Source organism: Penicillium chrysogenum (assembly GCF_028827035.1).
Source record: "Penicillium chrysogenum strain IBT 35668 chromosome Unknown utg000005l_segment0_segment0, whole genome shotgun sequence".
In the NCBI taxonomy this organism is placed as follows: domain Eukaryota; kingdom Fungi; phylum Ascomycota; class Eurotiomycetes; order Eurotiales; family Aspergillaceae; genus Penicillium; species Penicillium chrysogenum.
In genome coordinates this window covers 7,197,844-7,213,902 of record NW_026622753.1, presented here as the reverse complement: position 1 = coordinate 7,213,902, position 16,059 = coordinate 7,197,844, and the positions used below count along the sequence as shown (strand labels likewise).

The following is a 16,059-nucleotide window of genomic DNA, read 5'->3' as shown; positions in this document are numbered from 1 at the left end:
CTCCCGATGCACGATGTACCTAGGTAACTATCCTTATCGCGATAACCCCCACCAGGATTAATCGTATTCAGACACACTCAATGCCAGCATCACACCAAACCATTGCTAAGTCGCACAAGCTGTACACACAAACGAAACGATACTATTAGCAGATTTGTCTGTGTTAATATCCACGCTTTGCCCTACCCTCACCCGACAGAATCCGCCATGCCCTCCGACAAGCCGCGCGACCCGGTAGCCGGCCCTGACGCAGGCCCGGAGCCTCCTTATCCAGTGCGACTGTCAGGGCCAGTGATCAAGGGATTTGGCCGCGGAAGCAAAGATGTACGTCTAGGAGTCTGGGAACCACACCTCGTTGCTATAATCGCACAGCGCAACGCGCACAATAGACCCTCCACTGACTTGCTCTCCCGGATGGCTACAGCTCGGAATCCCCACCGCCAACATCCCCGCCGATGACCTTTCCGAGAAGCACCCAGAACTGACAACCGGTGTCTACTACGGTGTTGTAGCGCTCGATCCGAAAACATATCAACATGAGACATCCGAGTGTAGCACATCTACTGCGGTGGTTTTGCCTGCCGTGTTGAGTATTGGTTATAATCCTTTCTATAAGAACACCGTGCGGTCTGTGGTATGTAATATGTGATACAAACTAGACGAGATGTCGTCAAATGTCGAAACTCGTGTTTTGGGGGGGTATTGGGCTGACGCGGTTGCTCACTTCAGGAAATCCATATTATGCCCGCTCTCACGGAACCATCGCCCACTGCTGCGGGACAGGAGGGTCAGACTAAGTTCAATCGCTTGCCGGATTTCTATAAAACAAAACTCAACCTGCTGATCCTGGGTTATATCCGGCCTGAGTTTGATTATGTCTCGCTGGAAGCATTGGTGGAGGATATTCGGGTGGATTGTGAGGTTGCGCGGGAAAGTCTGCTGCGCGAGGCTTACAAGTGCTATCTTGTTGACAGCGGTAAAATGTCTGGGAAGGTGAGCGAGGATCGTGAGTGGTTGTTGAGCTTCGATTAAGTGGGGTTAAATATATCATGCCATTCGGGGTGGTGAGATGGGTATCTTGCATTGCGATGATTCTTCTATAGCGCAGATCATTTCTTTGGATAGACATAGAAAGAGGAGCGTTTTGTTGACATGTCATCTCACATCGTACTAGATGCGTCTTCCAAGCATGCCCGGGTGAAAATGTGCAGCCCTACCCTATCTTATCGTGGAATTGTAACATCAACTACGTCACACACCAAGACCCTAAGCATTGGCAATCCGCTCGGCATCCATTTTCTCTCTTGACATATGTAATACCAAGAACATCAATTCGAGTTTCCCGGACAGGAAACAGGTATTCCGGTCTATAATAACAGGGGTACATGTCCTTCCGAATCCCCAATCTACAGATCATTCCATCAACTACCACATTCAGGCCATGGTCAACATATTTCAACGCCTGACTCGACGCCGAGCCCAAAGCCCAAGCAGGAGCCCGCCACATCTAGACGCTGACACCACGGGTCCCAACTCCGCAGCATCTCATCCGCACGGAATACATCGGACAGTGAGCACGAGCTCCGGCAGACGACGCAGCTGGCGATATGAAGAGCCATCTCCTCGACATCTCATCCTGATCTCCGATACCGTGCAGTTCGATACCCACGTAGTCCACCGCTTCCAGGCGGAAGGATTCCAAGTGATCTATATCCCCTTTCTTGGCAGCGGGGATGAAGATAAGGACACAAAAGTGCTGAAGAATATCGTGCACGAGAAAGAAGACGAACTCGAGAATGGAGAGCGGTATGCGATAGTGGGTACGTATTCTATCAGACTATTCTTCTTCTCTTAATATATGCTGCACTATTCGAAGCAGGCACTTCAGACCTACAAGATATAGCAAAACCCAAGCTAACCATATACCTCAGCATATCACCGACCAGCCTACCTCCTGCTCGCTTTACACCACATAATAGCCAGCAACACAAACCCATTCCCACACCTATGTGCCCTAATAGCCTACTACCCCCTCTCTTCAACAGACCAATTCACCTACAGGGGAAAAGAGGACTGCTCGTCTCCAGGTTGCTCAGACACAAGTTCGATCTTCGGCCCAGCCGCTAAGTCAACATATCTCCCAATCCAAATTCATATCCCAGGCCCACGAGTCCAGACCTGCGCATTGTGGCCATGGATGGAACTCAGTGCCACCGAAGGCGACGTGACGTACAAGAAAAAGCACCGTTGCTACGTGTACACGTACCCGGGTTCCAGAGCTGGATTCGCGGAGCGGGAAGTCGCCGAAGAGAAAGTAGGCGAGGTGGATGTGGACCTAAACGCGGATGACGAGATCAGCTCGCAGCTAGCGTGGAGTCGGGCGCTGTCGTGTCTGCGGCGCTCATTCAATGTCGGGAGTCACTGGGCCGTTATTGATATCGAGACTGTCTGGGAACAATACTGGGACCGTGTAACTGGCGAGCTGGAGACGCAAAAACGGAATCAGAACAGTCATGGTTCTGAGTCGGCGGTCGAGATGTTGACTGGTCATGGCCATTATGGTGAGATGGGGTGTCCGGCTGGTGAGGTTTTTGTCAGGTGTATTCCTACCCAGGCTGGGGGTGAGTCTTTCCCTTTTCTCGCTTTATTCTCTACAATCTGGTTTGGGAATTTACTGATATGTATATTACAGGCTCTGATATCTCAAGCCTGAGAGATTTCTTCGCTCATGTATATATTCCTGCCGGACCGGTTGATCAGCACATCCGCCTTTTGTCGCGCACTGTGGGTGCGGATCGCATCGTGGATGAGATGTTATTTGCTTGTAAACATACTGCTGAGATCCCATGGTTGCTGCCTGGTGTTTCGCCCACGGATCGAGATATTAGTGTCATCGTCGTTGTGGTGGCAAGCTTCACTGCCGGTCAGATTACACGCCAGAGTCTTTATTGGGATCAGGCTGGTGTGCTTGTGCAGGTTGGATTGTTGGACCCGGGACTGGTGCCATCGTCAAAAGGCGCCAAAGGAAAGGCTATTGAATGTTGAGTGGTGCTTTAGTCTGTTAATAATCTTGTAGATGACTGCATGGAGGTTAATAGGGACTACGAAGACAATCTACATACGCATTATCAGCACCGTCCTTTCCATTCTTTTGGTGCCTATTGGGTCACTGCCATACTCTACACAGATTTCAAGCTTGGTCCATGGTCTCTGTATTAGTTAGATAGCCTTCAAATGACAGGGTCAAAACCATTTTGGTCTCGATGAGCTTGTCGATTAGTCGGTTCCATACCACTTTTCAGACTATAGACTATAGATCTGTATAGCTGGATTATGCTGAACGTATCTCCAGAACTATTATACATTATATCTCTAGCTAGAGAGTGATGCATTTTTCTGGACTGCGCAACGTTCACCTGTATACTGAAATTGGCGCCAAGGAAACAACATCCGAGACAGAACGGACAATGTGACAACTAGTTCAGAATATCAACCAATCACTACATAGCCGATTCTCATTCCGTTCTCATTCCTTGCAAGTAGGCGCAGGCCTTCTGAACTCCTTGATTTTATTTGTTGTCGGTCTTGTCAGGAATAGTTAGATCCTGCACCCTCGGAGACCGAGCTGGACTGCCCCATTTTAAGGAGTGAAGTTACGCCGCAACGTAGAATAAAAGGGTAAGGGTACCTACATATATGTATAGTACTCTGGCTTCTACCTCTTAACTACTTTGATCGAGATTCTTTTTCTGCTATTTCACACATTTACTTGAACACTGCTATATTTCATAAACCATTTCGGATTTAAAAGCTTCTACCCTGGGTTCTACACCACGCTTCCCAACGCAATGAGCCTTTCTGTCGAAGTTATTATCGCAATCATCGCACTATTCGTCGCTTCAATTCAGCCGCTGTGCACCATTTGGAAATGCTTATTAAGAAAGAATTCCGAGCGAGGTATGTCTATGCCCACAGGTTCTATTCGTTGGCTTACTTGCTATTTTTATAGAGACTCTACCGACATATACCATCGGAAACAGCCCATCCCCGCACATTTCACAAGACCTAAGATGGCAGCCTTGCAATGGACACAGTATGACCTACTTAGGTAAGAGTTGGATGTCTCCATAAGAGATATGGCTAACGAATACGCTCTAGATGATTCGACCGGGCTATACTACAAAGCGCGGAAGTGGGAGTGGGAATACTACGCAAAGCATTCCATATGACATACTATGTCTCCTTCAGGTTTTATTTTTATCTTAGGGTAGCATATAGCATGCATCATGGCTATAGAACTGTAAGATTATGTTCTAATAAAGGAGGATAAGTTAAAGCAATAAGTGCTTTAGTGGGTGAAATTATTAGCTTATTATGCCTTCTAAGGATACTAATCCCCAAAGAGACGGTGTTAATGTAAGAGAATGCTCTATATCATCATATAGGCAACCTCGACGGCACGGAAATCCCAATCTGGAGGCAAAGCCGAAGCAGGATCAACATTGTTACGAAATGGATAATTTTCAACAGACTAGCATGGTTAGGTCGGCCTGTTGGATCCGGGGCTTATGCCGTCGTCAAAAGCTGTCAAAGGCTACGAATGTTGGGTGGTGTTTTAGTCTTGGGCTTATCTATCTTGTAGATGACTGCATGCGGTTGTCCCCCAGAGGTCCGATGTTTCGCCCTGTCATGAATTGTATTTCTGAGCCCCCATGAGACAGCGTAGGCAGAGGCACGGCACCTGGTGCTTACATCTACGGAGATCTCAATGTCATTGCCATTGTCGAGGTCTGCCGTATGCCGGTGCGCACCCTGACAAATTCCAGCTCTCGTGCCAGCTCTTTGATAAAGTCATGGCTGAGCATAAGCTCCATAGCCATTGGCGGTCCCACGGGATACATCCCGCTTCTTTTCCTTTCCTTTTGTGATATCATCGCGTTGACAAGCTAATATCACTCTTTTGGAGACATATCAAATGACCATCCACATTGCATCCGATGATTTCCAACCTCGTAACTTGAAGCTGGTCGCCAAGCATAGTCACCAGCTTCTGCCATGAGCCTTCTGGTTTTGTACTAATACCAACGTTGTTCAGGACAATATCTCTCAAAGTGTTTTGGTGCATGTCGAAAAGTAATACCAGATCATCTGAAAGACAGTCAAAGCCACCAAGCCGTAAAACTCGAAGATTTGGTAGATTCAGTGCACGACTGAGCGCTTGGAATCCCGTTCGCTGTAGACGTGTATCGAAATACAGATCAAGTACCTCTAACCGAGGAAAGAGCAAGATAAAATCGACGAGAGGCTTAGACCAAACAAGTTGATCTTCATCATGATCCGGACCCATCAAAAGCTGCAATGAAGTGAGTGTCCCAGCCCATGGGAGTTGTATTCGGTGAAGTTCAGGGAATCTGAGCACGCTTGGATTCATCGCTCGTCCAAGTCCAGCATTCAATTCCAATGTCTCTATCAAGGCCCCGCTGGCGGTTGCAGCGGCAATAATCACATGGGTCACTTGTTGAATGTAGATCTTGCTGTATTCCTTTTCGATACTTGAGGTTGGGTACACTCCCGTTTCTCTTTGTAGAAATGCAGCTCCCCAGGGTTGATCGTGGTCAGCCAGGGCCAGAGTTCGACAGTGGACCGCATTCGCTAGTATCTCCGATAAATATGTCGTGTCCAGGCCTGATTGTCGGAAGGAATTTTGTTGTATGTAATATTCACGATAGCTCTTTTTATTAATGGGAGGGGAGACATTCCGCTCCGTTCGGCCTGGGAGATAGGGCTCATCTGAAAGTCCATCCGGGGTCAAGTGATTGGTGGTGATGACCACGGATCGTATTGAAGGACCGAAAATTGGATGATGCGATATGTCGAGTAGATTCATAAGGCTGTGTCGGCTTAGCATGTGGGTCCGCGTGCGGAAGTAGAGCTTGAGGAAGAGAGCGAAGGTGCTGTCTCTCAGATATAAACTACTTAGGCGAAGGTTGAAGAAGTCTTTGCTTTCAATATATTGAGCAATTATTGCAATAATTTCCGGGCTAAGGCTATCAATAAGCTGTGACATTTTGGCGTGATGGAAAGTATGATATCTCTGAGAGTCGATAATTTGCGGCTTTTGCTGAAGGAGCATGTGCAATGGTTTGCCACCTTGGAAGAAGACAGTCAATTATTTTTCTATTTTCTTCGTACATTTGCGCCCTAACCATGGTTTATATAAGTTGAAGTTCGACTTCTTTGGCCTCCGCGGAGTTAGTTGCATCAGAGGTCTCATGTGACATCAATAGTTAGGGTTTTGCTATGATGCGCATCATAAAACATCTCAAACATGAAAAACATGAATCTACGTAACAACGTACGTCCATTCGGTCTAGAATATTACTAGAAATAATAGGGAGCTATAACACTCCCTAGGCCTTGTAGTTTCCGACAGTAGTAGAGCTCGTCGAGACTCTCAGAGCATTCTCCGTACCTTCAGAAAGTACAACCATATATTTCGTATAACTGTAATAATTCTAGGAACATTGTACATCTAAGATCACAACTTTCCATAATACAACCCAGCTTAACATCTCAACGGTGTTGTTTCTCTCCGAGTTCGTTTCTCCCAGCGTGCTCACAAATCCCCGTGGACAATGATGAACGGGGGGAATAAGACGGCGGGGAGTCATCATCGGAGATGTTCTCGTGTCCTCTCTTCGACTCAGGGTCTTGGCTCGCCATGACCACAATAGGCAAATCAGAGAGTTTGAACTCCGCAGTTTTCCCCGCACACAAGAACACAATCGAGATGGATAACCTATACGTTCTACTTATATTGAGCGTCCGGAAAGATATATCCGTATGCCGGAATATAAAGGGCCCAGCCACCGTGTCCAAGTCCACACTTCCTGATACCGGAACGTTCACAGAAGGCCTGGATATGATTTCAATGCGCTCATCCACCTCAGCAGACATCACCCCTACCAGAGACGGTGTAGCTCGGGCGGCAGTTTGACCTGTCACGACCACGAAGATAGACTGCATCAGGATCTGCGGCGGATACCCGATAGAGGAGTTCTCGATTACAGGATCAACATCCAAAGTACACGAGAGTGGCCTTGACTGCACCACGTGGGTCTGGTAGGAAAAAGCAACATTGAATGAGAAGTGAGGCAATTTTCCCGGAGAAAGCCAGGACTGGAACTTCTCTTGAACGCTTAGATTTCTACCTTCATATCCGGGAAGAAGGTGCATGCTCCGAATATTGAATAGTTGCTCCTCTCGTCGCGAATGGGCTCGGGGAAAGCTGTCCTTCGCAAGCGGAGTCATTTTGGCCGACGCAGGCATAAAACTCAATCGGATAGGCTCGGATAGAAATGGTGAGTTCCTGCCCAGGAAGCCTCGTTGTATCTTGGATCCTTGTGCGTATATTTTGTATTCGATCACACAGTCCAACTGTCTTAGGTCGTCCTCCGCTTTCTTAGTGAATGTCGGTGGCAGCGGATGGCCTGCGTCACTATAGAAAGGGGTGGTTTCGGGCCATCGCGGCGAATTCGTTGATGGCTGGACGTGAGAAGGGAAAAGAAATTCAAATGGCCACTGAAAGAGGCCATTTGAAGGTGCTTGGCAGTCGTGGAGTGAAAGGATGCGCTCTTTTTCGAATAGAATACATTTGCTGCGATACGTCGCGGACAGTGCTGCTGATCTCTTGGCCTTTTGTATCCGACATTTCGCTCGGCCAACGAAGACCACGCGGATGTGATCTTGAATATCGGAAGGGGCTGGACATCGCAGGTTGACGTGACCGGATATTGTCTCATTGTCTGAGTAACACGTTTTTTGATTATCGAGGGACAGTGTGAGGGACATGGTGAATGGTAGAAGGATATAGTAGGGAGTAGAAGTAGAATTTTGAAAAGTTTGAAACAACTGATGGCCATACCATCCATGGATATACAATATACAACATAGTTGGATCACTTCCGTTTTGGGAAAGGGAAATCCGAGATAGGAAATTCGCTAAACGAATACGCGAGGATCGCCCAATTGAAGATCCCGGACTCGAGATGTCTCACTTTTCCGACCCCTGCAGACCCAGTCCTAAACTTCAAAAGGACAGGATCTGCGATAAACTCCTACAGTAAGACCTATTTATAACGAACTAATCCAGGATATTCGTTATATCCGAGATCCTTATAACGGGGTTTACTGTAGTTGGGTTTAGTGAAGAACCTGAGTGTGTTTGGATTCTTTCCTCGTCCAAGCCCATCATTCAATTCGCATGTCTCCATTGAAACCCTATTACAGTCCCAATAAGCCCCGCAGCTCAACCAATTTCTTGCTCACACCTCCAGCGCTAGCCAATGTTTTACGGCTCGCCTCCTGAGCAATAGGAATGACATCCTCAATGCGTACAGAAGGATCCTTGGCCAAGCCAGCCACCACAACACCTAGCAGCGTATCACCCGCGGCATTGACACTGACAATGTCCTGGTCATCTAGAATAGTAGCAGGCGAGAACAGACGCATATAAACACCACCGAAAGGCACGTCCGACCCAGGCGACGCGCGAGCAAGAATATACGGCGCAGACTCCGGATCCGTAAGACGGGGATCACCAGGCGGCAGAAGTTGAGTAAGGAGAGCACCCGCACCACCGAGCTTGGTAACAATACAGGGAATGAGAGGAAGCAGCTGAACAGACTGCTGCGGAAGACCCTCGTCGACGAGAGATACCGAGGTGAGTGCAATGAGACGCTCGCGCGAGCCCGTCGGAGACATATTCATAGAGTTAATGATATGCCACCATCCCGCTGACTCGAAAAGAAGTGACTCCCGCGCAGCGGTGTACATAGCCGTCAGCTCGAGGCGGTTCGGACACGCAAGACTAATAGCATTATCTGGAACTGTCTGATTAGAACTGATCGTCGCACCGGTGCTGTTCGCATCGCTGCCGAATAGACGTCGGGATTTGGCTGTTGAAACGGGCTCGAAGGCTACGCGTGCGCCGTGTTTGCGTGCCACAGCGCTCCACTTGGCTATCACGTCGGGTCGCCAGTTGGCGTCGACGACGACCCAGTTTGGCTTCGTGCGTTCGAGGAGAGGTTCCCAGAAGCCGTCGAAGTCGAGCTGGGACTCGGGGAGCTCGACGATGCCCATGTCGGCCATGGCTACTACGAGGTCTTTTTTGATGTCATTGATTGCGATGTATTGTGCTGTGCGGGTGCTTGGTGTTGCCGGGAGGACTTGGATGCCTTCGGTGCTGAGGTCTTCTTTTTCAAGGGTTGAGAGTGCGGCACGGCCGCTGAGATCGTCTGCGATGACGCTGCAGAAGAGGACGTCGCTGCCGACATAGTTGGCGGCAACAGCAACGTTGTGGCCAACGCCGCCTAGGCTTTGTCCGATAATTGCTGGGTTGGAGGTATGCGGTACTGGTGCAACCTGTGTGAGTTCGTCTCCGAATGGGGTGTAGTCGCAGGACAGGTCGATGGCTAGCGAACCGGCAACCACGACGTCTGCCTTTATCGTCGGTGTAATAGGTTCGGTGCTGCCTGGTTCAGGGATATCTTCAACTTGCGAGGCAACTTGATTTGGCAAAGCTACATCTGGGATTGATGGCATGTGTCTATAGGGAAGGAGATCTCCGAACTTAGCATTGATTGCATCTCGTATCTCGTATCTAGAAACAAAACTCACCGAGACCCTGTTCCTAGGTCAGCCTGTTCAAGCTTGGCAAGTTCCACAGCTACTAGGGTTGCACGCTTGACGTTGGACTCAATTAAGGCCCGGTTAGCAACTACGCTCTTTCCACCGCTTAGTTCCTTGATCTTAGCAAGCACAAATGGCGTGTTGTCACTGCCGTGGTAACCCTCTACATGGGAAAGGCGGATAGCTTCTTCAATCACAAGATCCATCTCGGCTTTGGGGATTGAGTGCTCCAGGGGGACGGGGTTGGCAAAATGGATGCCGGAGGTTACTGGAAGCTTTAATTGCGCATCTGAAGATCGTGTCAACGAGGCTGTAGTTTTCAACGCATGGCGGGTAAACTTACAAACTATGGCAGCAGCTTCAGCTTCATTTTGAATGACTCGGGGACTGCGGACGCCGCTCTCTCGTGTAAAGAAAGCAGGGAAGTCAACAGCGCCATCCCGGCCATCAGCGAATGTACCCACGCAGACACCTTCGGTCTCGAGGTATTCCAGCGTTCGAGGAATGTCCAAGAAGCTCTTGCATCCAGAGCTAATCACCGTCACCGGGGTACGTCCAAGTTCAGTAAGATCGGCTATAATCATTTGTCAATAACTGGAGATCCTGGGTTTGTTTCCACAGTTTTCCCTACCAGAGATATCCATTGAGCTTTCTGCTCCACGATGCACACCACCTATAGCAGGTCAGATTGGCTTCATTGTTCAATTGAACTTCGGTCATTGGATTTACCTAGTCCACCGGTACCAAAAATCTTGATACCAGCTAGTTCTGACAGGATCATAGTGCCCGAGATTGTAGTACCGCCGTGCATCGGCTTACCGACCATTCCCTGATATAGATCAGTTTCAGTCTTGTGAGGCATTGTAGCTACTAACTCACCATGCCACAGATATATCCGAGGTCTCTGCGAGACACTTTTAGAGCGCTCTTGTCTTGAGCCGTTGAGGCCAGCTCGATAAGCTCTTCCGTACTCAGACCAACCTTGGCAACACCATCAAGGACTCCTATAGTTGCAGGAACTCCGCCATTGGCTCTCACAACAGACTCCAATAGTGCGGCGAGAGCAATGTTATCGGGATAAGGGAAACCTACAGCCGATCAGTCTTGGCTTCCCCGCTCTTGGGCGAAGCTCTTGCAATGTTCAACCCCAGAATGAACAGAGAGAAGACTCACCGTGTGTATAAATTGTCGTCTCAAGTGATACAACTGGTTTACCTGTAGCAACTGCATCACGCACCTCTTCTGACACCTTGAAGAACTTGCTCTGGGCAAGGCCGTGGTAACGCCGAGCACACGACAGCTGGGCTCCCCTCAAACAGGACCTTAGAGCAGCTCGAGAGGCAAACATCGTGTGTGACAACATGATGGTAGCTGAAAAGAAGATTCAGCTGCACCCCCAGCTAAGTGAGCCTGCTAGACAAGTATGTAAGAAGTAGAAATGCGAGATGAGGAGAAAGCTCCCGAGCTAAACTAGGCCGTTATCAGCGATAAGCCGGAGTGCGCGATGTGGCCGCTTCGGCGACCCTAGTATACAATGGGGACCACGTATCATCAGCTTCGCAAGCTTTAGGTTCATCGACCGACACAATCACATCTCGGATTTTTGAACATTTTGAACCTCGGAGAAATTGTGTCCTCCAGGTACTCAGAATGAGGTTTCTCACCGCCACGGTGCTCGGGCTGCTCGCGCCCAGCCTGTGCGCCGCAACCAACCTTACTACGCCTAATCGATTGGATCTCCCGTCCGGCTTCAAACCCCCGCAGGTCTTCAAAAACACAAATTTGGTTCGGAATACCAACTTGGAAAAGAGCTATGTGCGGGAAACGATCAATGTCGTTGTGGAGAATGTCGACAAGCAGCCCCAGAACGACTACTACATCCCCTTCTCTGCCGAGGTGTTTGACCGTGTTGGAGCCTTCGAAGTGAGGGATAAGAAGGCCCCCGAGAAGGGACGCTTTGACGTGGACTATACTGAAGCTGTATCATCTGGGTGAGTATCAATTGGGAGGTCAATGGCCACGCCAGAGGATACACCGTGACACCAATTCTAACATCCATTGAAACAGCGGCAACCAGTACTTCGTCGTTCACCTTCCCGAACCTCTGGCCCCGAAGTCGCAGATTACCCTCGGAATTTCGTACTCGGTGCTTTCCTCTCTCAGTCCCCTTCCTGCGACCATTCAGCAGGCGGACAAGCAGTACCTCACCTACTCGTTCTCCGCTTATACGCCATCCGCCTACACGACGGATACACAGAAGACCAAGTTGAAGTTCCCCAGCACCAATGTGCCGGATTATACAACCACTGATGGCCTCAAGTCCGGCTCGGACCCCGAGCGCAAGGGCGCCACATACACCTACGGCCCGTATGACACGGCCAAGGTGGCCCCGGGCACCGAGCACCCAATTACCGTTCGCTACGAATTCACCAAGCCCGTCATCACCGTAAACCTTTTGGAGCGTGACTTGGAAGTCTCGCACTGGGGCGGCAACCTTGCAACTGAGGAACGGTACTGGTTGCGCAACAACGGCTCGCAACTGACCAACCAGTTCTCGCGTGTCGATTGGACCTACTCCAACTACCAGAAAGCGCCTACATCGGCAGTTCGCGAGCTGACCTATCCACTGCTGCCTGGCTCTGTCGACCCTTACTTCATTGATGATATCGGCAATGTCTCTACCAGCCGCTACCGTCCGAGCGTTGGTAAGAGCGCTGGTAACTTGGAGCTGAAGCCCCGCTACCCGATCTTTGGAGGCTGGAACTACAGCTTCCGTATTGGGTGGAACAATGATCTTGCTTCGTTCCTGCGCCGTGCCGCGGGTGTCGACTCCGACTCCTATGTTCTCAAGGTCCCGCTCATTGAGGGACCTAAGATGGCCGAGGGCATCCAGTATGAGCGTGTGATTGTGCGCGTTGTTCTCCCTGAAGGGGCCCACAATGTCCGTTTCGAGATCCTCGAGGGAAGCCACAGCAATGGTCTTCCTGGCGCGGAGCACATTCACGCTCAAGTGAGCTCTCTGAAGACTTACATGGATACTCTGGGCCGGACCACCTTGACCCTGGAGGTTGACAGTCTGACTGACGAAGCTCGTGACTCAAAGTTGGTGGTATGTACTAATATTGTCACTTGTTCATCTCACAGTTGTGCTAACTAGACATTAGGTTACGTACGATCACTCCATGATCGATGCCCTGCGCAAGCCTTTCACTATCTTCGCGGGTTTGCTCACAGTCTTTGTCGCTGCCTGGGGTATTGGAAAGATCGATGTCAGCATTAAGAAGCGGTGAACTGCGTGAAATGGGTTCATAACAATATCATTTTGTCAACTTTTTATAGGCGTGTCCAAGGGATCTCACCAATTGACTATGTTTACAGTATTTTCAGCTTCCCTTGTCATCTTACCTAGATACCTACATACCGTAGGTACTTCCAACGTCCATGTGATCTTCAAGTCTGAGTTGCTCCTTCCTCTGGGACGTACCTTCCCACTTGGATACGTGTATACGTGTATACACCATCGGATCGTAAACGTAAACAAACGTCCATGTCAACTCAGGTGTCGACTCGTTCTTCTCTTTTTCCCTCACTCCTCCCTCTCCCTCCTCCTAAATCCTCACTCCGAACTCCTAACTCACGCTCTACGCAATTTATCGACCTCAGCCATGCTTCAAATCAAGCAGTCGCCGGACAAACCCCGTCCTCCCCCTGTCGATGACAACACTACCCAGGACTCCCCGTCCAAGATAAACCTGTCTTCTCCCCGCAACCGCCTTGGCCCAGTGGTGGTGTTCATCGCCCGAGCCTCAAACCTGAAGGACCACAACTACCCGAACTCTGAAATCAACAGCAACCAAATGCACGAATACCTCCGCTCACTGCTAATCATCACCGTCGCCGAGCATCGCAAGCGATTTGGTCTCCTGGGTCTCCGTCCCCACAAGATGCAGACAATCATCCAGCCCGCCCACAACCGGGTCTCGTCCCTCAGCCGAGTCGGCAAATACCTGGCAATGGCTCTGGAGGAAGCCCGCGCATCCAAGACTGAGTGCATCTTCGTCCTGCACGGCTGGGATGGCTGGACAACCGACAAGATGACCATTGCTGAACTATGCCAGCAATTCTGCGACGTCCCTTTTTCCTTCCATGTTTATGCGAACCGGGGTACTCCTCGTGAGTTCTACGAGGTCAACGCTCACAAGGTCAATGCGTACTTCAGACACACGGTCACCCTGGATGATCCGGCTGTTGTGGGTGATCGTTCGACTGCGCTTTACATTCGCATCCTGGAGGCTCTCCCTACTTTGCAATATGTGAAGTATTACCCTGTTCTTTCGGAGGCGGAAAGGGATGCTCTTTCCAAGTATGATAAGCGCTTCGCTGGGATCTACGAGAAGGACGAACTCGAGGGTCCGAAGCTCGAGGTTGCAAAGTCCGATGCTCCAAAGCCAGGCGTTTGATATGGCATCGGTACGTAAGAATAGTAATACCAGAGTTGCATCTTTCTTAACTTTATCTTTCTTGTATAGCTTGATATTTTGCAGAGGGATATACGAAGCGTGACACTGATTCATGGAAGGGAGACTGGAGAGACCCTGGGTCGTTGAGAAGTCGGATACTATCAATTGAGCAAGCAGCTTAATGAATATGAAATCTCTCATCAAACTGTTCATGGCAAAACATAACTTGGATAGAACGTAGTAACATCTTTCAACTCCCTATACTAAGCCCCCGCATATCTTCCCTCTCTTCCCTCATTTCCCCGTCTCCGAGCGTTCTTTGTTATGAATGATATGGATACTTTGCCTCCCCCTCCTTGGGGCGGGCTGGCTATCCCACAATATTTCATCGTGTGTCATCCCTTTCAATTTTGATAACTGTCGAGTTCAAAGTTATAATGAATCGAATTGCAAAGCGTGGTCTACGAACCCTTGCGCTCCAAGCAACTTTTGAACACCCGACCTCCACTCCCACGGGGTATCTGTAGCTGAGTCCGGAAGATCCAGTCCACTGCTTATTCGAAACTTGGTTCGAATCCATCCTCTAGGAAAGAATCCCGCAACCTCCCAATCAATGATACCGACGTCGCCGGTCTCCGGAATCTCCTCGACAAGGATATTTCCAGGGGCGAGATCAGCATGACAAAACACAAATTTGGAGCAATCCATTCCCATCAAAGCACATTCTCGTTGGAGGTTTTGGGGAGTATAGTCTGCCTCTGCCCCGTATCTAATAAGGTACGGCTCAAAGACGTTTTTCCCATCCACGCCACTAAGCATGTCGCCTTCCCGACTCTCGAGAAATTTGCAGATGTTCACTATGGCGTTCATGTAGTGATTTCTCCATTTTTCATCTAGCGTGGACCAGGCATTTGCAAGGGTTCGGCCTCGGACCCTACTCAGAAAGAGATAAGACCGACCACCTAGTTCGGTGTGGTGCAAGACCTGAGGGATTTCGAAATCAGGCCGTAGTTTATGAACAAATGACAATGTTGCGGCCTCAGGTGTTGTACCAAGAACGCGAAGTTTGACCTTGCAAAAAGCGCTGTTTCCTACCGACCAGACTGCCGAGCTATCGCCGACATCGTAGACTAATTGGAACGGATCATTCTCTGACAACTGTACGGTTGGAGGCAGAGGGGCAGATGCGTTAGTGAGAGTATAGCTGGCATCGTCGCCTTCATCGTACCAGGTACAGGTATCAGAATAGCCTTTTGACCGACGGAGTTGTAGCGGACCGATAAGCCAGGTATTTGCATCCACCTGCTTGATTGACTCTCTAAGAGGATCTTTCATGATCTTGATTATGGTAGGCTATCAAGCGTTCTTGATCTTAGATTCACCAAATTGTGGAGGTAACTGGTAAATGCAGAAAATAAATTCAATAGAGTTGAATCGCGATATGAAGGAAATTAAGAGAGAGAGAGAGAGGTTGTGGCGATTATATGCGTCCAAGGGGTGCAAAATAACACTGCTTACGCTGCAGCAAGATGTAATCATTCTTTGCCCCTGAGCAACATCATTGGCTATGATTCGCCAACTTCAGCGCTTGCTGCCGGGTGGCTGTTTTTCAGCATGAGGACATACTCGAAAAGAGCAAGCCTATTGCAGACGAGGAGGCTTTCCAGTCTAGAAGTCTGCGGGTGCTTTATGTAGATGGTTTTCGAAACATCATTCGCGAAGGTCGCGTGATCCTGTGGATGATGATATCTTCAATGTGATTGGTATATGGATGGAAACCGACGGATTCCTTCAATGCTCTACTGTTGGGGAGGAGTATCGAGCAAAGTCAGGGAGGGAACTGTATCAATTAACGGATGAGTAGATCCCGAGGTCAACTGAGTATTGTGATGTAATTGTACAGAAGAGC

The 16,059-nt window shown here is 49.3% G+C and overlaps 7 protein-coding genes across 7 annotated transcripts; 3 read left to right on the top strand and 4 right to left on the bottom strand.

The window, feature by feature from the left end:
• Positions 1-207: 207 nt before the first annotated feature.
• On the top strand, positions 208-3,045 carry fmn1 (riboflavin kinase; the record flags this gene model as incomplete). The annotated part of the gene is made up of 6 exons (XM_056716848.1): positions 208-324; positions 425-634; positions 730-1,006; positions 1,413-1,820; positions 1,932-2,621; positions 2,693-3,045. The coding sequence occupies 6 exons, from the start codon at positions 208-210 to the stop codon at positions 3,043-3,045; spliced, it is 2,055 nt and encodes a 684-aa protein (XP_056564470.1).
• A 1,885-nt stretch (positions 3,046-4,930) lies between these two features.
• Positions 4,931-6,067, bottom strand: N7489_011098 (uncharacterized protein; the record flags this gene model as incomplete). The annotated part of the gene is made up of 1 exon (XM_056716847.1): positions 4,931-6,067. The coding sequence occupies one exon, from the start codon at positions 6,065-6,067 to the stop codon at positions 4,931-4,933; it is 1,137 nt and encodes a 378-aa protein (XP_056564469.1).
• A 506-nt stretch (positions 6,068-6,573) lies between these two features.
• Positions 6,574-7,851, bottom strand: N7489_011097 (uncharacterized protein; the record flags this gene model as incomplete). The annotated part of the gene is made up of 1 exon (XM_056716846.1): positions 6,574-7,851. One exon carries the CDS (start codon positions 7,849-7,851, stop codon positions 6,574-6,576), a length of 1,278 nt encoding a protein of 425 aa, XP_056564468.1.
• A 432-nt stretch (positions 7,852-8,283) lies between these two features.
• On the bottom strand, positions 8,284-11,038 carry N7489_011096 (pseudouridine-5'-phosphate glycosidase/carbohydrate kinase family protein; the record flags this gene model as incomplete). The annotated part of the gene is made up of 7 exons (XM_056716845.1): positions 8,284-9,607; positions 9,679-9,979; positions 10,034-10,264; positions 10,322-10,363; positions 10,420-10,519; positions 10,570-10,778; positions 10,864-11,038. 7 exons carry the CDS (start codon positions 11,036-11,038, stop codon positions 8,284-8,286), a joined length of 2,382 nt encoding a protein of 793 aa, XP_056564467.1.
• Positions 11,039-11,340: 302 nt separating this feature from the next.
• N7489_011095 (dolichyl-diphosphooligosaccharide--protein glycotransferase subunit OST1) lies at positions 11,341-12,980 on the top strand (the record flags this gene model as incomplete). Its single annotated transcript, XM_056716844.1, has 3 exons — positions 11,341-11,681; positions 11,758-12,799; positions 12,855-12,980. The coding sequence occupies 3 exons, from the start codon at positions 11,341-11,343 to the stop codon at positions 12,978-12,980; spliced, it is 1,509 nt and encodes a 502-aa protein (XP_056564466.1).
• A 375-nt stretch (positions 12,981-13,355) lies between these two features.
• N7489_011094 (uncharacterized protein) lies at positions 13,356-14,150 on the top strand (the record flags this gene model as incomplete). The annotated part of the gene is made up of 1 exon (XM_056716843.1): positions 13,356-14,150. The coding sequence occupies one exon, from the start codon at positions 13,356-13,358 to the stop codon at positions 14,148-14,150; it is 795 nt and encodes a 264-aa protein (XP_056564465.1).
• Positions 14,151-14,582: 432 nt separating this feature from the next.
• Positions 14,583-15,485, bottom strand: N7489_011093 (uncharacterized protein; the record flags this gene model as incomplete). Its single annotated transcript, XM_056716842.1, has 1 exon — positions 14,583-15,485. The coding sequence occupies one exon, from the start codon at positions 15,483-15,485 to the stop codon at positions 14,583-14,585; it is 903 nt and encodes a 300-aa protein (XP_056564464.1).
• Between the last annotated feature and the right edge of the window lie 574 nt (positions 15,486-16,059).